The 23,898-nt window shown below is 40.8% G+C and overlaps 1 protein-coding gene across 1 annotated transcript in view; it reads right to left on the bottom strand.

Annotated features, from left to right (window-relative positions):
- Positions 1-23,898, bottom strand: part of RXFP2 (relaxin family peptide receptor 2) — a 1,146,426-nt gene that overhangs the window by 448,514 nt on the left and 674,014 nt on the right. The window contains exon 4 of the mRNA XM_085621667.1: positions 6,666-6,771. Coding sequence (XP_085477793.1) covers positions 6,666-6,771 — 106 coding nt within the window. The remainder of the gene's footprint in view (positions 1-6,665; positions 6,772-23,898) is intronic.

Below are 23,898 nucleotides of genomic sequence, written 5' to 3'. Positions count from 1 at the left end.
AGGGAAAATCAAATTCTGTTACAGAGCCTGAAGTTTCGAGTAGCAGTGGAGAAAAAAGAAAAGAAAAGAGAAATCACACAGAGACTACTCCTGAATCAGAAGAGGAGGAGATTGAAGAACCACTTGAGATTATTCTTGAAGAAACAGGGTCAGAAGAAGATAGAGAGGGACAGATTGCGGAAGACTCCCGAGGAGGTGTAGGGAACATTGATGAGGAGCTAGGTGAAGGGACAAGTAGACAGCAAGAAGATTGCGTGTCGGAGACCCGAGGAGGGACAGAAGTAGGGAAGTCTCAAACAGTGGTGAAAAAATCTGTGGAGAAAAGAAAAGCTACTGGGAAACGGAAACAAGAGGCACTTGAAACAGATGATGAAGATGAACAAACAGAAGGTCGAGTTCTGAGAAAGAGAACTTCGATTGGAGAGAAGAGTGTTAAAGAATTAAGGCCGAAAAAGGTTGTGAAAGGAGATCGTTGGCCTAACAACCGAGTGAAAAGGGTGAGATACAGAGTAATAAGAGCAAATTCATCAAAAGCTGAACAAGTGAATGAAGTATCAAGCCAAACTTCAAGAGCTGAAGAAAAAGAATCAAAGAAATCAAAAGAACCAGTAGAAATAAGAAGAGTTAAAAGACCCAACCAAAAGTACAGATCACCGGAATGGTCTTATGTGACACTGTCTGAAGAAGGAAAAGAAGAAACAGTGACTCGAGATAATCCGGAAGTGGTCTTGAGAAAAGTGGTTGAGGAAGATACTGGTGAAATTCTGAAAGTACTTTTGACTGACATTGGAGAAGAGTCGAGTACTGAGGATTCCGACGTTGGAGATCTGATACAATTTGATGTTGAAGAAATTGAAGTGAAGAATGACAAGTATCCAAACTGAGTGAAAGAAGGATTCACTTGGATCAAGTGAACGAGGAGATCATTTGGATAAACTGAAAGCTGAAGAATTGCTGAAGAATTGAAGAAGTTCAAACAGTAGTGGAGTAGTAGAGGCTAAACTAAAATGGCTAACATAGAGGAAAATAGAAATAGATGTGCCTTTTTTAAGAGGTGGTGCAGAATGTGCTGGTGTTGTACTGGATTATTAATGCTTCTATGGGGTGTTTTAATTTTATTAGTAACTTTTAAGGTTGAATTTGGAATGAACACAGAAAACATGACTAATATAGAAAAGAATTCACAAAAAGTAGTTCCAATTAGAAGTAGTAGTTACATACACAAAGATAGGTCGATTAATAATTTTTCTAGTAATGTTTTTTCTAAACTGTTATATGAATATGTGAAGACGATGGAAGTGAGGGATTGCTATGTCTGCATGCAATTACCTGCATCCGTTTCAGAGGGTGTTACTTATCACCATTTGCCAGCTACATATGGTATTTCTTGTAGTATTTTAAGTAGTGTTTTTTATTTGTTAGGGAAAATAGATTATAAGATGTCTAACAGAGATAGTATTTTGGGGCACTTGCCAATGAATAAGGAGCTGAATCCAGCTAAAGAAGCTAACACTTTTGGTGAGATTTTTATTGAAGAAAAAGGATTAACATTAGATTACATTTTTAAGAATAATTTAACTTGCAGTTTGAAAGGAGAGGAGAAAGCTTTCCTGGATATGGTTGAGGAAAGGAGAGTGAACATGCATGAAAAAGAGGGAAAATATGAAGTGAGTGAGACAATTTGGGACATTGAGATGGGAAAAGAGTTGAGGAATGGGGCTAGTCCAACTTTGGCTCTAGATGCACCGCAGAAGGGTAAACTTTGTATTACCAGAAGGAAATCCCAATATGATACATATTTTGTGGGAACTAGTGAGTGCCATGATACATACTTCATTGCGACAGGTTGGGGTTTCAGAGGTGGAGAAGATACGATTTTTCCAGGAGTGTACTATGTTTGTGGGAACAAGGCTTATTACAAGTTGCCTGACCATTGGTATGGCACGTGTTATTTCATACAGATAAAGTAAAAGATGTAGAAGATATTAATTTATTAACACGTTTTAAGAGGGAAACTTGGTCTGAAATTGTGGGTGATATTTTTGGGGTTTTGATTCCAGCAGTGGGAATTTCTTTGAATGCTTATGGAATTCGGAAACTGTCCACAGTGGTTGATCGCTTATCGACAAATACCGCAGGAGGGTTTCTTTTGGTGAATACGGAATTAAGTGCCGTACGTGCCATGTCTATGCAAAATCGACTTGCCCTTGATATTCTTTTGGCCAAGGAGGGTGGAGTTTGTGGAATTTTGAAAGTTCAACATTGTTGCACTTACATTCCTGACGAAAGTAAAGACTTGAAGGTCTATATCAAAAATATTACTGATTTGCATGAAGAATTAGTACCACTTGAAGCTGGGAGTTTGTGGACTAAAATAGCTAATAAAATGATAGCTGTTAAGGATTTTATTGCAAAAATAGGTAGTACAATTATAGGTAGAATATTGTTTCCCTTGTCTTGTATAATTGTGGCTTTATTAATAATAAGATTGGTGTGTGTGTGTTGTAAAAACAGGGGAGGGAAAAAGAAATTGAATAAGGAAAAGAAAAATAAGAAGTTGAAAAGAGAACCTCAAGAAATTGAACTAGAAGAATTAAGGGAGAGTGTTTACTTAGAGACAAAGAGAGATGATGAAAGAGTGACTAGTGTTTAATGTTGTGTAAGGGGAAAAGACATTTCTGATTTCTCCTAAAATGGGACTAAATTTTCACAATTTTTTTTTTGGGGTTTATTTGGTGATAAAATCACCAAAGGGGGGATTGCTGGAGCAGAGTTTTCATTTATGAAAATTCAGGGGCTTTTGAAGCTCTAGTATGTCTATGCGTTTTATTAATTATTAATAAATAACAAATTAATTATTTGTCTTGTGCAAGTGTGTATTCATTAATCAATTCGTTTGTTTTAACATAAGAGAAAGTTACACAAGGGTTAGCATGTGTGTGCTGTTTTTGTTTCCTAAAAAATAACGTGCAAGTTTTCATGTTTAAACGTTGCTGTGTGCTGTTTATTTAAAGCACAAAACGCTGTCTGAATTAATGCTTTCTTATGTCGCAAAAGCTAGATAAATGCATACACATAAGGGTATTAGTGGGGTTAACACTGTTTAATCATTATGCTGTAGTAACGTTGTTTTTATTTCTTTTAATTGAGATGGTCTATTGTGGCCTATGGAGGCCTAATCCATGATGGCTAATTTTGAGAGCCTGGCCTCGAGTGAATATGTGAAAGACGTGACGAGGGAGACCCCTGCTGGAAATGGTCTTGAGGGTGACTGACCATGGTCCTTCTATGAAACTTTCCATGAGGACGACAGCAGCTTTGGGTGTTCTCCAAGAAAAGTGAAAGTGTCCTTGGCAATCTCGAAAGACAAAGGAGCCTTAGAGGGAAACTCTGAACTGTGGCTCGATGGCCGAGGAGAAACCGGATTAAATGTGATTCATGTTTATTTTCTTGGTTCCTGTTCCGTAGTCTTCGCTGTGTGTAATTTTCCTGAGCGGAGGTTCACAAATGTTGCAATGTTGCATCCTTTCCTTCTCGCTCTGCTCAGTGATTCAGCATATTCTTGCAAATTTAATGAGTCTTTCCATTGTAATTTTCATTATAAAAACTGTTAGCTTAGGGAGGGATCTCCCCACTCTTTTGGCCACCTTCACGCGTTGCTGAGGATTGATGCTGAGGACTCTGTCTTGACAGACTTTACCGAGAGACTGGTCCTGACCCGTTCTGACACTTAGTTAGAATAGGTAACTATGAGAAATGATTTATTCTGATTTATTTTGACTAATTTTAGATAAAGCAATATAACCTTTAAACATGGTGTTGAATATTCTTTCTTGTCAATTATTGAGTACATTTTGATTATTGTTGTATAGATTGTATAGAGTATGATTAAGGATAACCACTATAATTAGGTCCTATCGTCCTAGATATAGATGCAGGGTTTTCTTCCCACAGGTCTTATGCTGGTAGAGTATTTGAGCGTATGTTAGTGAAATGGGCCCTAGCGTATGATGAATGTATGTGCGTGTAACTGTGAAATTACTCTATCCGTGGTAGTGGGTTTATTTTAGGTACCCTGATCTCTATCACTTGCAATGTTCAACACTCCGTCCATCATCCCCTTTGGTTTTGCTTTGTTCGCTCTAAATTGGCAGGGTATGCCCAGACGTGGGTCCCTTGCTCACTTTGCCACTGGGTTCAAGCTAGCCTGGCTGATTAGCCAGAAACCGGCCCTGAGATGCTTGGTTCCGGTCCAGGGAAGACATGGCTTGGCAGTTCGGACTGGACTATTCCCATGAAGCACATGGTCAGACTGATTTGCATATGGCCATGTCTGAACTGGGGTGGCGGAGTGAGCTAAAGAATGATGATGGATTAAACCCAGATCAGGTGACTGTGGGTGAGTGCTTGCACTGTTGAACACTCCGTCCATCATCCCCTTTGGTTTTGCTTTGTTCGCCCTAAGTTGGCAGGGTATACCCAGATGTGGGTTCCTTGCTCACTTTGCCACTGGATTCAAGCTAGCCTGGCTGATGATGGCTGATTAGCCAGAAATCGATCCCAGGATGCTTGTTTCCGGTCCAGGGAAGACATGGCTTGGCAGTTCGGGCTGGACTGTTCCCATGAGGCACAGGGTCAGATTGATTTGCATATGGCCATGTCTGAACTGGGGTAGCGGAGTGAGCTAAAGAATGATGATGGATTAAACCCAGATCAGTTGACTAGGGGTGAGTGCTTGCAATGTTCAATACTCCATCCATCATCCCCTTTGGTTTTGCTTTGTTGGCCCTAAATTGGCAGGGTATGCCCAGACGTGGATCCCTTCCTCAATTTGCCACTGGATACAAGCTAGCCTGGCTGATGACGGCTGATTAGCCAGAAACCAGTCCCTGGATGCTTGTTTCCTGTCCAGGGTAGACATGGCTTAGCATTTCGGGCTGGAGTGTTCCCATGAGGCACAGGGTCAAACTGATTTGCATATGGCCATGTCTGAGCTGGGGTGGCGGAGTGAGCTAATGAATGATGATGGATTAAACCCAGATTAGTTGACTGGGGGTGAGTGCTTGCAATGTTCAACACTCCGTCCATTATCCCCTTTGGTTTTGCTTTGTTCGCCCTAAGATGGCAGGGTATGCCCAGACGTGGGTCCCTTGCTCACTTTTTCACTGGATTCAAGCTAGCCTGGCTGATGACAGCTCATTAGCCAGAAACCGGTCCCAGGATGCTTGTTTCCAAGCCAAGGAAGACATGGCTTGGCAGTTCGGTCTGGATTGTTCCCATGAGGCACAGGGTCAGACTGATTTGTATATGGCCATGTCTGAACTGGGGAGGTGGAGTGAGCTAAAGATTGATGATTGACTAAACCTAGATCAGTTGACTGGAGGTGAGTGCTTGCAATGTTCGACACTCTGTCCATCATCCCCTTTGGTTTTGCTTGGCTTAGGGCATTAACCATAATTTAGATGGCAAAATGAACTCAACTCTCTCATTGTGTTAATTTCTAAACTAAATGCTTTAAATTGTACAGCAAAATGGAGTTCAGCTGTGCTGCACTTTTGTCATAAATACAGAATGGTAGTGCTTTAGTTGTTCAGTAGAACACTATTGGAAGTCGAGGTAGATCTGACAGACTGCAGCAGGTGTTGAAAGTACATGTTTCAGTCTACTTGTCAGAATATTTTAATTAAATAGATGAGAAAGATATCTGGGGACTCAGAAAATGTGATCCTCATTTAGTTCATTACAGCACTAACCATGTGTTCATTCAATACACAGAGCAATGCATCTTTTTGTAAACATATAAAGTATTGATTTAGTAGATTAGTATTCTCTACTGTGTCAGAAAATAAATCAATAAAAGGGTGGGTCTGAGCATTAAAGCTGGATTTGGGATGAGATAGTAGAAACTAGGGCATGCAAGTCCATGCCTGTGCTATGCATAGACAACAGAGATGTACATGGGCATACAAGGCTATGCTCGGATAAATAAGTCTGTACCTGCCTTCGCATATCTATATTTGGCATTTGAGGGCATCTGCAGGTCTGTCTGGGCACATATGGTTGTCCCTGTCATATAGAGTCAGTGCTTTGCATTGTCACTCTATGCCTGGGCACAGTCATCTGTGCCTGGGACGAGGAGGATGCACTTGAGCATATGAGGGTGTACTCAAGAATTTGATGATGTATATGGCACAAAATGCCTGTATCTAGTTGGATGAAGGAGTACTTGGGGAACTTATATGCAGCCTTATTTACCCAGGGATAGGCACTGTATTCAAGTTATTCTACAGCAACATCATGTGATAACATCAGGATCTACTTGGCATACGTTTTGTGTTTCTGTGTCTTATGAGACTTACCCCATTGCATATTAAATGTGCATTTCTGCGGCATCAGGAAGGATGCTAGTATATAAATGGTTGATAACCAAAAGACACTTTTAAATACTTTAGTACGACATTTTGTAAGTTTACTCATCTTACATGTACTGCATTTTGTTTTAACTTCATCACATCGTGTAATGCCATCAAGGGCAAAAGTGAGGTGATTTCAGTTTCTGTGATGGCTTTGAGGGTCAAAGTACAAGTGCTCTCTTTTCCTCTTCCCATGACATAGCATTGATATCAGTGGATAAAATGCGTATTTGTATTCACAAGTGTACTCACAGCAGAGTTACGTTACTGGATACCTGTGGCACGGACATCAAACCAATATCAACGCATTCAAGTTCAGTTTCTTTACAGTCACACTTCTCAGGATACAGAAAGAGACCTAGAAGGAAAAAAAACACAATTTTGTAAACTATTATACACAATGTTTAATGCAAATATGTTTCTATGCATCAAGCAAACAGACCGTGAGAGCATTGGAACTTTAGACCAACAATTGTGGGGGTATATTGTATAAACAATTATCAGGGGAATTATGGAAGCAACATCACAAATATGATTTCCAGGCGAGCGCAAGGTAAGTGGTTTTATTTATTTATTTTACATTCCCTATCCCATCGTTTGCCACTTTCACCAGTGGCAAAATGCTGGTATGCTGTAGGTAACTGTTGATATGAGGGAACTCACGGTAAAATGCTGGTACTGGTGCAGTGGTGAGACTTCTTTGCCATGTGGGACACCAAAGGAAACATGCTGGCTCTGGCATACTGGTATTAATTTTGACTTAAGGGAGGACAACCATGCTATATGTGGGGCAGAGGGACAGGCAACAATGACATACTAGTTGTAATTTTTAGGTCTCGCATTGGCAGCGCATGTGCTGCCTCTGCAAGGCATCAAGTAGTTTCTCCTGCCGCCTGCCATTTGGTGAATGGTGGCACAGCTCCTATTAGCTGGCTTTTTAGTGGCTGTTGATGTCAAACTGACTTCCGTGTAGTGCTGAAGCAGCGGCCACTAACTAAAGTTTTCGTCCACCAGATCGGTATTTATTTTTGGGGCCCGCATCTCTGTCTGACGTAAACATGGCAGCGGCGCATACGCAAGGCGGCGGCAGGAGCCTGTGTGCGCGAGGGGCGGGCAGGGCATGCTGCTTGTTTCTGTTGTTAGGAAGCAACTATGCCGTCTGAAACGGAACGCAGCAACGTAACCTTGGTTTCACTTCTCCAGGGAAAAGACTGCTATTGTGCGCTGTCCACACAAAAATGTCACTTAAATCAGATGTCCACAGTATCTTAGACGTCACTTTCACTTTTCAGTACCTCATAGTGCCGAGAATCCCTCCTCTTACCTGATGCGAACAACCCTTTCCACAAACAAGGCAGCTAGTATTCCAATTACAGCGAGCACGAGCAGTTTCCCTATGACGGTGCCACGCCGCAGCTCTGTCTCCGAGCACGGTCAAAACACAACCATTAACTAGAGAGAGGTACAGCGCGAGGTGTGTCCCAGGAGGCCAAGAACAGGTAGGCAGGGCTTTCAAGTTACCCAATTGCAAGTGTGTAATTGTGCTTAAAGAGTCCCGCCCGCAGCCGTGCGTCTTATCTCGGACTGCTGCCGCTTAACAACACCCATAGTTCTTTAGCTTTAGTGTGCTGGATTACGCAGGGCAGGAGGCTCTGTGACAGCGCGGTAGTAAGTATTCCATAACTCATTTAGAGTTCGGAGTGCACTAAAATGTTTGGGAACACCTACTTGCCTGTTAACTCTTTAAGACTGTGCTTCTGCTCAATTCTTTGTTTTGAAATGTTACCGTTTCTTGATAGATGCACTATTTTGATAGACCCCTCGAGTGTCATTCCTTCATGTGTAGATTTCATTTGCTGTTAACTTTTACAAGAGCGCGCTCACATCCCGTGTGTGCATATGTAGGGCATTAGGTATGGTGTAGCCATTATAATTGCTTCTACGGCGAGTAAAATAAATCATGCACAGCTGGATTGGTGCCATCCCCTTGATGTTCAATTACAAAAATCTGTTGCAGCAGGATAAAAAAACAAGCATTTGCAATGCAATAGGTCTCGCATTTATGCGAGTTTAAGCTATTGGTATTATAAATGACGATTCCTTTTATTTATGTTTTAAAAATCAAAACATAAATGAATAGGCATTGTCATTTACAATGCCAATAGCTCAAACTCGCGCAAATGCGAGACCTATTGCATTGCAAATGCTTGTTGACATAGGGGTTACTCATAGTATATAGATGGCATCAATGGCAATTTTAGTTTTCTTGCATATTGTATGTAATTATTGGCGTAAAGTGTAACCCATGGTGCATTCTTGGCAAAATGTCAAGGGTGGCATATTTATCAATAATAATTATTGGGATATGGGGGAGGGGGGTCACACATTTCACATTTTGAAAAAAAGGGGTCAACTCCTGGGGAGCATCAGGTTTCCTTCACATGAACCACAATACAAGTATTTGAATACATAAAAAGCCTATGGCTCTTAAGCAAATGAACGTTAAAATTGTGCTTAAAATGCACAATTTGATTACATTTTTTCAAAGTCTCATGGTTCCTCCACGATCACGAAAAGTATTTACTAAACTTGCGCACTGGAATTCGAGCAAATATTGGGCCCACCACTTTTACAGATCTTCAGCTGCCACTGGTATACAGTATGGAAGCAGCAGATTGCATTTAAGCAGACAAAGCTTAAAAATAAAAAAAACATGTTGGAACATGCATCCATTCCAGATTGATCCCGCTATTTTAATACAAATGTATGTTCAAATATAATTAAAATGTGCATCAAACGCACTACACGAAACCAGTCACTGCATACATCAGTGTAGAGGGTCACACATCATGCAAGAGTGAATGATTGTGCCAAGTCACCTTTGACCCTGTTTACCTGAAATGCTCCTGGAAACTTACTGCAGACAATGAACCTGAAAGCGTGCAGGTCATGTAGGCATAAGTAACTTTTACAGAAATGTCTATGCAGGTTAACAAGCCCAAAGAATTATCAGAGAGCAGGGGGCGGGAAATATATCCTGTTTTCTAGGTCTTCTAATACAATTACACCCTCATTAATAAGAGTGCAGTGAAACTACAACCTGCAGGTTACAAGCCACAGTGTGCTGCAGATGCATTAACCCACTGAGCCATCTCACTGACCATTTCTTTGATCCACCATTGCGTAAGCAAACATGTCACACAACTGCATTTTTGACAAAACAGACACAAAACACAGGAGACTAATCGGATAGGTGCAATGGCATTGCCCCCCAACTAGCTACCTGTGCAGATAACAGAAGGAAAATGTTTCATAGAGTAAGTATCACATGTATTCTGTACACCAATAAAAGCTGAGCTGAGTTGCTAGATAAAAATAATAGAGTTCGCCACTTTTATTATTTTCAAAATTTGACAATTGAAATATTTCTTTAACAAATATGTTCAGGCCTCATTTAGAGTTTGGCAGCGGGAGAGCTCTACATAATTTGGAATAGCTCCTGCCGCACCAAATTTGCAGTTTTCATGCCTCATTTAGAGCCGGAGTAATCACTGGGTTTCTGATGCAGGGACTCAAATGGCTCTGCCATCGGAAACCCTTGACCTGATCTCCTGTCTGCCTCTGGACAGAATGTCACAGTGATCCTCACCCCACCCTATTCAGGGCTGGCACTGGTTAGTGGGTTTCCTTGCCTTGGTCTGCCAAAGGAGGCATGGTGGATCCAGGTAGGAAAACTTACACAGGCCTTCACATGCCTGGTGAACATTCCCTGCGGGTCAAGACTATTAAATGTTTGATTTTACATTACAAGCTCCTACTTTTAGGGTTTGGGTAAAACTAAAAAGAATACTGAGCAATCAAACAACTCATGGTGCATGCTCAGGATTCAGCCCTCCCTACAGTGCATGTGCTCCATCAGCAGGTAGAGATCCTTCCAAGGCATGTGACAATCTATAGATATGGGATATGATAGGCAGTCCTCCGCCAGGGGAACAGTGGGCAGGGCCTAAAGTGACATTGTTGGCTGGTGAGCCGCCCACCCCATATTAAATGTGTCCCTAAATAGGATAATGTACTTTTGTTTCAGCTTATGAAGCAGCCATACTAAGTGAAAGAAGTACCTGCGGAAATCTGAAAACAATACGTACGATTTCAAGAACTTTAAAAAGCAGGCACCTCAGATGAAAATATGTACAGGTAGGATGGTTAGAAAAGAATTCATAACTACATATGAGTTGCTGTAGCAATATTATCTTATGGCCTGTCTAAACAGAATCTTTAGCTGTTTTACTAAACTACCTAAAATGAAGTGAGTGAATACATACTGAATTTTGTATTTCATCTTTGCTTTTGCATTACAAAAGCCTGGGCATGAAATTCCGCTCTGCTGTCGGAGTTTGCTAAGTTTTTCCCACTCTGTGCTCTGAGTTTTTTTGTCGCGCTCGCCAATGTTCACTCTGCAGCCGAGTGGAGTTCAGCCCCGGGCCCTCCCCGCCTCCACCCCCCCCCCCCCCCCATAAATATATATTTTTTTAAATAAAGATTAAGATAAAAAACACACTTACCTTTATCGCGGCGTCTCTGGGCTGTCCTCCTCCTCCTCGCTGTAGTTTCTCCTGCAGAATCCACTATGTTAGACGTACGTCATGGTAGGACTGCGCATGAGCGCGCAGTCCTACCATGACATACATCTGAGGTAGGGGTTTCGGTTTGAAAAGAGACCACGGTGAGGAGGTGGAGGGCAGTCTGGCGACGCCACGATAGAGGTAAGTGTGTGGTTATCTAATTATTAATATTTTTTTAATATTTATTTATTAGGGCTGAAGAGGTGCGGAGCGGAGCGGAGCGGAGCTCTATGGAGTTTTTGCCCAACTCCGTGGAGCTCCACATAGTGCAACTATGCCAGCTCCGCCCGGATTGATCTAAAACCCTCTTCATTGATAAAGTCCGGAGTTAAGTCACAGTTCTGAAAATGCCACTTTGAGAAAGTTATCAGTAACAAAAAGGTGATAATATGCACTCCGTTTCTCAATATTAGCTACTTGTTTAAAGACGCGTAAAGGAAAATGTTTGCGTGCAACTTGCTGTATGCTCTGTCCCAATTCGCACACGAATGCGATAGCCACGAAGTCAGGAGCGTCGTCATGCTCCCTGAGCACCATGCACTGCAATGCAAAATGTTTGCAAAAATCAACAGATAGGAATCCAGATTATTCAACATAGTCTCAATATTATATCCATTCTCTTCATATTTTTAACATTCAGAGTAGGAACAGCATAACTCCTCGCTTTACGACGCTCCTGATTTCATGGCTATCGCATTCATGTGCGAATTGGGACAAAGCACACGGCAAGTTGCACGCAAACATTTGCCTTTGAGCGTCTTTAAACAAGTGGCAAATATTGAGAAATGGAGTGCATATTTCACCTTTTTGTAACTGATTGTTTTCAATACTGTCCCAAACGATATCTTGCACCCACACGGAAATGGATTACAAATAAAAAGACCATCCAGTCTGGGATCTCTGAGAGAGTCATTAGGTCAACACTTGTATAGTGCAACAGCAGCTTAGGACGTTGTTGTCACACAAAGACGAGACATTTGGACATGTTGTTTCACAACAGCTGTGCATTACGTCAGTGTCAAAAGATTGTGTATATTTTGATTTGCAACTTTAATTGGCACAGTTTGCAGTATTTAGTTGACTTTTTTGCCAGTTGTATTTGTATTTTATCCTTCATGTTAGGCTTGATGACACATTTATGTTGAGTGGATGGAGTATTTTTTTCATGTTCTCTGGTGGGTGGGGCTATTGGTCACGTGTTATATCAGGAAGTATAGATTTGCACATGGTGTTCTTTTGGGCTCTTTCACGAAGAGGAAGCTTCTCGCACCACCTCGTTGACATTCTGATATTTCTCTTCCAGACCTTATTGATTCCTACGATTTGTACCCGTCTGTCAGCGTGCACAACAGTAGTGCTACAGTAAACCATTAAAATAAAGTAATAACCACATCATTTACATTTCTTTATTACCTTCAGGCACACCAAAATATTGCATTTCCCGTGAGCAGCAATGGCATGCATGATCGCTAGCAAAATTAGCATGTGTAATGGTTTAACAGCTGCAAAATCCGAAATAGTTGCTGAAAGCCTTAAGGCCAACAGATGAAGTGTTTTGGGGAGGTGGGGTGAGGCCGAGCGTGTGGAGGGACCAGGGGAGCGGGATGGGTGTTGGAGAACACAGCTTCCAAGGAACAAAACTAGAAACCGCGCTCATTTTAGCTCAAAGCTATGCTGAAATCTCTCAGAAACCCTTAGGGGCATATAATCAACAGTCTGCGATAAATATTGCTGGATTACATCGGCGTGTTAGCGGCGTATTAGCAACGTTTTGCTAACAGGCGATGTGAAATCCAGCGATAGACTGCGATATTGATCATTAGCGTGTGAAATACAGCGGTGTTTTCACAGAGCTAATGAAAAGCTTGGTAATAGCGGAGTGTGTACTTAACCTTACAATCCACCTCTGATAGGCATTAATGGTAAGTCAGATTTTATTGAGGGGTTAGAATCATGCGATAATGGGGGCTTAGCGCGCCTTGTCCAGGGTTGGTAATACCGCGATGTTGGTTTTGCGAGCATTTCACTGTTTGTCCTAGGAGGGAACGCCTACTTTGCATCTCATTAACGATGTATACCGCTAAGATGTGTAGCGTTAGTAATTTGGCTGCTAACATGCGCTAATGCATGTTGGCGCCGTCTTGGTAATAGGGTGATAGAATAACGCCGGTTTAGTGGCTAAAAGTGCCGCTAAAGCGGCGGTACTGCCCTTGATAATATGCCCCTTAGACTGGTCAATCCATGTGTTCTATAGAAATCTGTTTGCAGCCTTCATGCCACCTGTTTGAACCTCTTGTGGATGAAAAAAGTGTCATGGAACGGGGGAATCATTACATACGTCGCTATAATACCACAAGTGGCAGGGGCGTAACACAGGCCCCCGCATCCCCCACAGCACTGCACTTCGGCCGGGGAGCTCCTGATAGAGTCTGGAGGGGGCCCCTCCACGTACCTTGCAGGGGGGCCCCCTCAATTATAGTTACGCCACTGACAAGTGGTTGCATGGAGTGCTACTTAAGAAAACTTTATATACATTTTAAAATTAAATTAATTTGATAGGCTATTTAAGCAAGAAGGCACGCTTGCAAACACGTTTCCTTCTTTATTATTTATATGTCATTTTAACCCGATAAGATCAGGCTACAAAGAAGTCTCCCTGGTTTACGCTGATTTTTAGCAACTATAAAGAACCCATCGAAGACATTAAGACGGGCATGGAAATAAAACATAAAAAATGCTCACTGGTGCAGCTTTTGGAAAACTCTACAAAAGTGGAACGTAACACTGCACTCAACTTAATAGAGTCGTACAAAGAGCTGGCTGAAATCAGCAGGGGACAAGGCGTTGAAGTAGAAAACACAAATTAGGACCTGCTTAAAGTTTGGCGGATGGATGGTTCTGCACAGACGTGGCCGATATCCATCTGCCCTATTACAAGCACATTAGATCCTTGGTCCTTGAAATAAGGTGTACCAGCAGCCAATCGTGGAATGTAAAGTGATGGTAAAATGATTTATATTGCGCTCACTCATCCCCAAAGGGATATCCCCTGCAAAACCAAAACAGATCAGAGAAAGCAAAGAAGAAATGAGGGTAAGGAAGACCTTTCAAGAGACAGAGAAGAACATTCTGGACTAGACTGGAAAAAGACAAGTATTAAGAAGTTTTCCGAACAGCCTGAGACTCTCTGTAAGTTATAGTTTAAACAGAAGAGCATTCCAATGGACGCCAGCAAGGTAGATAGAGGAGAAACTGCCCATTCTCTTCATGTCAATGCACCTCGTGGGGATAATGGCCTGCTTAGATGATGTAAAAGCCCTGGCTGGACTGTGCAGAAATATTGTTTCACACAGGTAGCACAGACCTGCAACATACAGGGCTTGGTGGATATGGCAAAGCAGTTTGAAAATAGTGCATTAGTGAACCAAAAACCAAAGAAGAGATTTTAGAATGTAAGACATAGCGGATCTGCTAAGTAGATTGCAAATCATAGGCGCGTGTGAACTGAAAATCTGCCATGTCCACATACAGAGAAGGCCCACAGTCCAGGCGACTCATGATAAGTGCCTGAATAGTGGTTTTACTGATTGATTGTCTAGTTAAAATCAGGCCCTACCTCTGCAGAGAAGTACAGTGTGTGATAAAGTGCTGAGTCATGGGGAAGCCTCCGGCATCCTCCCTTCACAAAGATCAAAGTGGGGGGAGGCACAAATATTAGTTTTCCAAAAGCAGAACAGCCTCAAGTAAGTAGCGCTAGGCCATTCAGCCCTACCTCTCTGAGACGACTGATGTACCTGGTGCTACATCAAGTAGTGCAGTCATTATGTCACTAAAATGCTTTTTAGAAAAGGGACAGGGGAATCCTTGAAACTACAACATTAAAAGTCCCATTAAAACAACACAAATTAAGCCTAGATTGTGGTTTTATTTCACTGCTTATGACACCTATCATTACAGGAAGACTTAATTCATAGTTATTACCGTAGCTGGCATGTAAATATTATGACCAATCGAGGTGTTTCATCTGATGACTTTTACGGATAAAATATCCAGGGTGGAAAAGATATTCAGCTAGAGAGGTATTGCAGTTCTGTGAGGGTACAGCCAGGGTACAATGAGCCATCGCCGAGCGAAGCCCTTTAGGTCCAAGGAGCCAGAGTCATTTATTTAGAAGCAGATTTAAAATGTTGCTGTTAAACTAGTAAAGCCTACTTAGAGGTCACTCTATCTGAAATACAGAAGGCGACACTTTTGAAAATTGCTATTGCTTTTTAAGCTTGAGATTATTTAAAGTACTAAACAGTAACTGGCAATGATAGAATACATTTTGAGAACTACCACTAAGTCTTTGAGATTAAACATGCCATAGTACAGAGTTTGACTAGGTATATCATCAGGACATGAGTGAAATATACAGAGGATTCTATGAGTAGAATTAATTAAATAATAACATTAAGGAATCTGGAGAAAGGAAGGGGATTGTAAGAACACATTATCAGAAAAATATACAAAATGTAATAAGTTGTAGACATATGAAGAAAGAGAACATCGTAGAGATGCAATGTTATGGTCAAGGCTGTAAACAGAGAACTATTGTACATATTGATTTAGGGTGTTTTCTTACCTCAGTAGAAACCATAACCTCCTTACTTCCTAATAAACTACAATAAGCAAAGCAAATTGCGACTTGTAGCCACAAAATGTCTATTTTTATGGCTAATGAAATACTGGCAACATAGGCGCTGATTAAGTCTGCCCGACACATATTGGTCTGGTACCGCCCGACCATAGGTTGGCGGTTCCTACCTCAGCTTTAGGATAAGACTGCTTATAGGGCGGTCGAAAACATCCTTTCTACAATGGAAGCTACTGTGGCAGGTGGAAAAGGCGCGCAGTACAAGCTTCTATAGTAAAATGTGCCACACAGTGCAGGGATGTTTAGGGGGCACCATAGGTGCCCCTAAGGCCCAAAAGCGGGGGGATAGGGGGAGAAAGCCCTGCTAGGGGCTCCCAAAAACACTTTGTGACAGCCTTTCCATGTCATAGAGGCTGACATGAAAGGGCTGCCGGAAACTGACATCATAATCCTGATGGCAGAGCCGAGCCTAGCTCCGCAGTCATTAGGGGATTATGGATGGCTTCCAACACATCGACAGGCTCCTTGAGCCAGTTGGAAGCGCCGTGGATGGTCCCTCCGCCTGCCGCATCATAATGTGGGGGGCGGACCGCAATGTCAGATGTCGGGCGGACCGCAATCGATGGTCGGCCGGTTCCGGTCCGCCTGACATCGTAATCGGGCACATAGTATCTAACCTACCATTAAAACATACAGCATACCACCAGGATTGGAAATTAACATTTGATACATGTTTCCAAATAGGCGTTTTTTAAGCTAATTCAGACCAGCATGGGTCAACGCTGCCTAAGAAAATAATTGAAAATGAAAAACAGAAATTGACCTTAAAAATCTTGTTGATTTGTTGCCATACCAGTACTCAAAAACGAAGCGCACTAGGAAATTCAAATAACATATGTTTATGTTTATGTGATTTGTAAAGCTCATGGCTGACTGGGGGCTTCCCAGTGCTACAGAGAGGAGGCAGGGTGTGGAGGAAGAGACTTTAAGGAAACAGCCACGTCTTGAGTTTTTTCCTGAAACTCATTTCCTCTCTGGTCATTCTCAGTTCCGTATGTTTTAAATCTGCTTCTGGATAATGACAGGACTAACAGGATGGGTTTATATCCTTAGAGACGTTTCTCAAGCTCGAAGGAGTAAATAATAGGCGGTGGTAGACAAAAAGAAGAGTTTGTAAAGTACACGTATTTCTTGGTTTTAAACCAAATCTTGTTCCAAAAAGCAATGGGCCAGCATTCCATCAAATCTTTCTCCCATGCTAATTCTGTTTTTGATTTAAACCTATCATTAGTTGGGTGTAGTATTTTGTAAATGGATGAGGTCTTGGGGTTAATGGATAGTATTTGGAATAATTTGACAGTTTAGGAGAAAATAAAACATCTGGGGTAGCTTCAATATGGAATTAGTTATAGAGGTGTATAAGACATCAATTTTTCCCCAATGTAGTGGGTAATGAAAGTTTTTGCTGTATGTCTGGAAAAGATAAAATTTGATTCTTATCCAATATTTGAGATATCCAATGTATTCCCCTGTCTCTCCATGTCTTCTAGTATATAGGGCAATTTATGATTTGAATAAGATAATCATGCCAAATAGATTGTTGCTGAAAATTGGAAGCTGTAAGATAAATAGAATCGAGCAAAGGTTTCAATATACTACAAGAACAGCCAATAACAGCAACATGCAATTGGGAAGTTTTTGTTGTGAAGGATAATATTTCCAGAAAATTGAAGGGGTATATAAGAGATTTTCCTAATGTTAACCGTAAAGGGTTATGAGGGAGTGGAGCGTGATGAAGCCAGTAAGCCGTTTGTTTTAAAGAAAAGGCATACTGATATTGTGTAAAATTTGAAGTTAAGGCCACCTTCAGATGTACCTTTTTTTGGGATTGATAAAGTTGCTCGAGACATGTTTCCTTTCCAGAGAAAATTTGAAAGAAAAGAGGCTATTCTATAGAGTCCATTCTACCCCACCAAAAGTGGAAAAACTGTTCCCATCATAACATTGTATCATTTAAAGTCTTGTCAATATGTTCAAAGTTTAATTTGATTGTGTTGTTAATCGTTTCTGTGAACCAAGATACTTTTTTTAGTGGTCGCCAAGTAAAATCTACATGGGTGACTAGTTCACCAAATATTTAGAGGTAGTATTTCAGACTTGTCAGTGTCCACAGATAGCTAGATAATTTGGAGAAAACAGAAACTTCTTAAAAAATTGCAATGTTAAATGTACAATTTTAAGTAAGATCAGGATGTCACTATTAAAATACATTACATTTTAAAAGTAAGAAAAGTCAGCCAATTAATGCTTTATTGCCAGATGTTGAAACTGGCGCTTTCTGGTTGGCTGAAGCAATGCCCTAGCCCGGCAGAACCTACCACGCCCGTCAGGGCGGGTGATTGCACTCACTGTATAACCTGTGATCACCCTTGGGTTGCTTGGCACTGAGCAGTCAGGCTTATCACAGCGGCAATGAGTAAAGTATTGGCAAAGCACTCCCACATAATAAACAAGCATTTACATAGCCAATAGGTCTCGCCTTTGGGACCTTATAATTGTTTAGCCATGCAACAGTTGCGTAACTAAATACTTATAATGTCCCAAAATCGAGACCTATTGGCTATGCCAAGCGGCCTTGCGGCCGAGAAAGTGAAAGTAATTGTGGTAAAACGCAGCGCGCGCGCCCGCGCACATGCACTGTAGCTCTAGGCTGGCCTGGTAGCACTTTTTGGAGCCCTCTCAATAAGTCTCGCCAGACCAGCGCATGCGCTGGGTCAGGCGAGACCTAAAAACACTGAGAATCACACTTGTTGTATGTAAATAATGTTTATATTCACCACACACATTAATTAACATAGCATGAACATCATGTATTTCTGGGTATAAATCACACTTGGAAATATTACTAGCAGTACTAGGTTAACAGTGTTAAAATGACATCAGTAGTATACACACTTTGGAAAGGTCCTACTTTACTCCCAGCACCCTTATGAAGTACAAAACGTTGTCAAGCTTAGGCCTAACCTAGCAATCAATATAATTCAATACAACACAGTTAGAGGGTGCACCCCAGATCACAACAATATCAAAAATATGTGCATACACAGAATTATGAAGTGTAAGCTTTTTACAGGGCACTCATAGGTACACCACCTACACAAATCAAGTATGCCCCACTTCCTAGCATGTGTAGGAAGGAAATGTGCGCTTTCACACTGCATTACAGTGGGAAAGTGCCCAGAGTCCTAAGGCCACGAAAAAATAGTCAACAAAAACTAGGAGCAAAAGGTTTTAGGGAAATCCCCTAAGAAGGGCCATGTCCAACATCAGACCTCTCAAAAGACGTTTTCTACCATATTTACTGCAGACTTTAGTAGTAAAACATGTTCCTCCTGTGCCAGTAACTTTTTTATTTTCCCACTAGATGCCTCTTTTAGATTTACTTAATGAGCCACAAGGATGTACTTATATAGATATGAACCATTCATGTTATACTTGCTTACGGTTCATGTTTAAGAGATATAAAATGGTTGAGGCATTCATTCTGGTGCTCAAAAATTTAAGTGAAAAATGGGGTTTGCGTCTGATTTTTGACTGAGAGTCATACAAATAATACTTTGACCCATCATATCAACTCACAGAATTCCTTCAAGTATAACCTGGATCAATTTTAAACGGGTATTTTCTCGACGTTCTGACTTTTAAATGGCAGTAACATGGAAAATGGACAGTTATAAGATGTGTTAAAACTGCAACTGCATGTAATTTCTCATTTTCACATGTGAAACTCAAAATACAGAGCAAAATCACCCCAGAGTGAAAGTCCACATGCAGTAATGTTTTCTTCTACGAGAATTTTAATGCCTAGTAAAACTACAGTACTCAAAATAAGGTTGTAAGGCCTCTTATCTCCTCTGTGAAATACCCTCGCTGGAATTCATGATTATGGACAGCATTTGACTGTGAAATAACAGACATCACAAGTTAAAGTTCCTGGAATGGGAAATAACCTTCCAGACCCGAATTACTGAGTCATTTTTCCCATAGTCCAGAGAATTCAACTGCTTAGGATGTGACATCCCTACTCCCCCATCCCAGGACTTGCTTCACGGCAACTGCAGCAGGCACGTGCAGAGGGTGCGACGCTGATGCACCAAAGGCAAGGCCGTCAGCAGAACTCAGTGCCTGGACTGTGCCCCACAACCACTATTCCACTGTGGCAGCCCGTGCTTTGAATCCCAGCTGCCATTTCACACGCTGCTGCCTCATCACATCACACTACACTGAGGGTATGGTCTCCTGTGCTTCCTAAAAGTTTTCATGCACATACCTGCACCCAATACTCACTGCACCCACCCTAAGAGTACCCAAAACCCCTCGCTCCTGCAGTCACACGGAGTCTGAAGATGGTGTGGAAGATTTTCAAATGGCTCCCAAACAGCACCTGGAAAACTGTCATGCATGCCCTGGTCACAAGCAAACTGGACTATGGGAACACCCAATATGCTGGCGTAAACAAAATAGCACCAGAAGGCTACAGAACTATTCAGAACTCGGCAACCAGAATCATTCACAACCTGCCATATATAGTAGTGATTTTTCTGAAGGAGAGCAGTGAGCACATACATGTATTTAGTGGTGCAGGGTTTCACAATAAGGAAGAAGATTGTGCATGGTTTGCTGTTGATGCAGTGAGATTTTGAGAATTATAAATTCACAACACATTTATACATGGAGAATAAAATAAGATTGAAATTTTACATAACATACAATTAAAAGGATACATTGAATAGAGATTAGTGTATTAGAAGCATCTTAAAAGTGTGCTTTTAAAAATAATATGAAGAAAACACATGTAAAATTATATTAATAATATGAATGCATATAAAAGGAGTCAAAATAAATAGTACTTATCGCAAATCCAAAGAGGCCACACTTTTTGTTTCGCAAGGAGAAGGATTTATGGGACACAGATGGAATCTCGCCCTGGATAGAGACATCGGCTAGCAGCAAAGGAGTATGAATAATAATAGGGATGTGCATTGCTATTTGCTTTGCTTAACTATTGCGTTTTTTTAAATGGTGTTGTTGAGCGTAGTGAAGTGGTTAAAGTCCACATGGTTAAAGTCCACATATGAATGTGGCGCTTATATGCAAAGTTGAAGAGTTGAAAACGGGTCTGCCATGGCCTAATATCTCAAGATATTTACCTAAGAACTGTCTTAGTGTAGAACAGACTAAGAAGTTGTGTGCTGGTTTATGGTGCTGATCATGAGATGTCATTGACAACACTTTGGTATGGGTTTTCTAGTGTGCTGGTGTTAAACGCTTGATGTACTTCTTCTCAAATGCGCAGGGACTAATTATATCAATTGAAAGTGGAATCCTGCTGGTACCGAGGTTTCACTGTGGTGAAAGGGTTTAGGAAATGTTGTTATCTTGTGAGTACGGATATCTTTTAGTGGAGCAAACAGTTTATTTGCAGCTTGCATTGTATTGTCATTTTAGAAGAAAACGCGCACAAAAAATTGTGAAGGAGGATGAGCTGCTGCAAGGAGAGTGTTCCACATCACAGAGTGTCACACTGTGATTGGTTGGTTGGTGTAAAGCCACACTGAGATTGGTTGACTACATCATTAGTGTCACGCAGTTATTGGTGGAAATCACAGCACAAGTGGATTATGGGAAAATAGCATTTCTAGAGTTTACGGAAATCAATTGTGAATACAGAAACGCCTAGGATGACATTTCCAAGCCTTACGAAATTTAGTATAGAAAGATGAGACTGCATTTGCTAAAATTAAGGTAGAAGTACCACCAGAGAGTAAGCCAGTAAATGTAGTCATGATGGACAAATGATTACATTCATGTTTGTGGCTTGAGTTATGGCATAAGCTTACTGAAAAGGATGAGAAATTACAATTCACTCATTATGGGATATTTAATAGAGAATTTTGCAAAATGTCAGAAGGAGATTATGCAAAATGAAAGATCCTGTTAGAGCCACATTGATTGAGGCTTTAAATACTTGGGAGTATATTTCTCATCAGAAAGACAAGGAGAAATACCCAGGGAGATATAGTAGAACTATGGATTATTATGCAGAAGCTAGATGGGATGCACAACAGAAAAACAGAAAATGTGGAGAGCAGAAATAATACAGGGAACGAGACTGAATCCATGTTAGAGGTTGAAGAAGATGTAAAGGGTAAGAAAAAGGAGAAAAAGAAGGATTTGGAGACAGATAAGAAAGAAGAAGGACATGAGGGAGAAGAGAGGGATGTAGATGACAAACCTCTGAATGACTTTTTGTTAAATCGTCCAACATCTTATAATGAATTGCCAAGTAGAAACCCGATGCATGTAAACACACATGAGGAGCCAAATACTCACTTGATGCCTGAAGTACCAAAGGAACCAGAAACTATTCCTTTAGTAGGTGGGAGAACAGAATTAACAGTTCCTATGAAGTAGACTGATCTGAATACCCCAGATGCCTTAAGTGTTCCCGTTCCCTATTAGACTAGTTGTACCCTTTTACAAGTCTGGATTGCAGGTGAATGCGATTCTTAATTTGACTGTAACAACAAGACTAAATAAAGTACATGAGAACTCTATAGATTTGATAGTAAAAGCATCGATTCATACTCCTATGGTTTCAAATCTGATTATTAATATTGCTGCTGCAAATTTTGTCCCAAATCAGAGACAATGCGATTCAATGCAGAGAATGAGCAGAGGTTTCTGACTTTTTATTGTCCAAACCCAAATGGAATTCCTCGAGTACATTTTTATCATCCTGATGTGACTATGTAAATGGATATTCCAGTTACATATAATTCTATGCAAAATGTACAATCTGGAAGGAGTACAGAATGTACAAATGGGACTTTAAATCTAAATAATACAGGACAACAATCAGGGTTTACTCCTCAGGAATTTGCAGAATGGATTAAAGGATATAGTACCCCGAAAGATCAGAATTCTGCAGTTATTCCAGGTTCAGTACCAGTTTCCCCACTAAATATAGTCCCATTACAGACTATGGTTCCAAGTCCTGTGACTGGTTTAGATTCAGTTGCTGATACAAGTATGAGTCAAAACTCAGTTAAACGATTCATTCGCCAATAGATGTCAGTCGATTGAAAGATGAATTAAAAAATATGATTCAAGGATCACTTAATTCTTTGAGATTAGAGACTTTTCAAGAAGATGAATTAATGTTCCTCTGCAAAAGCATTACATGACAAGCGAACGCGGCCTATGAAAAATTGTTTGAATGGCAAAAATATATACTGTAGACGTTAGAGATTCAAAGATTTTACAGACAGCTTACAGAATGGACTTTTCGGACAAGGAAATAGAAAACAAGAGGGCTACAGGAAAGAGATTACAAATAAAAAAGAGTTGGTGACATTAATTAGAAAATGGGAAGGTACAGAAAAATGGGAAGGTAGATGAGCAAAGAAGAAGGTGAAACGAGTTTGAGAACAATCACCACATGAACTTTTTGGTGGTGGAGTAGGGGATACTCAATTTCTCCCTATGAAAGAAGAACCTGGAGGAGGGTATGTACTCATACCTTGGGATAGAGAAGATATTTTGTCATTAACAAATGATTTCCGTAGATTGCAAGAAAAGCCAGTAGAATGGTATAAACAAGTCAAACAATTTGTGAAAATCTCGAAGGTTTTGTGGGTTGACTTACATACTCTATTTGTATTAGTGGTTCCATCAGATTTATGGGCTGAATGCAAGATTGCTGTGGATGGCCAGAAGGAGAACCTCAAGAGATACTAGAATAGGTGCACCATCTCCAGAGGTAATGAGGAAATATCATCAGGTGATGACTCACCTGAAGACTAAGGGTGTCTCCTAAAAAGATTGATTGGCTGCGGATTGACAGAACAACCCAAGAGCTGAAAGAATCAATACATGCCTTTTATGAAAAATTAACCAGATTTTTAAACAATATAGTAGATCAGACACTATTGCAGAAAGAATGTGGGACAATTTGTTTATAAATTTGTCACGAGTGTGCGACCTGAGATTTCCGACAGGATCAGACAACAGACACTCTGTTGGCAGAATAAATCTGTAGATGAAATATTGCGTTTTGCTAAATATTGTGCAGATGATATTGATTTGAAGCACAAGAAACTCAAACAGAAATTAATTCTTACACAGATAAAAGCGATGCAGAAAGGGCAGCATGTGATGGGTT

Source organism: Triturus cristatus, chromosome 8, assembly GCF_964204655.1.
Source record: "Triturus cristatus chromosome 8, aTriCri1.1, whole genome shotgun sequence".
Classification (NCBI taxonomy): domain Eukaryota; kingdom Metazoa; phylum Chordata; class Amphibia; order Caudata; family Salamandridae; genus Triturus; species Triturus cristatus.
This window is presented reverse-complemented; position numbering and strand designations above follow the sequence as displayed.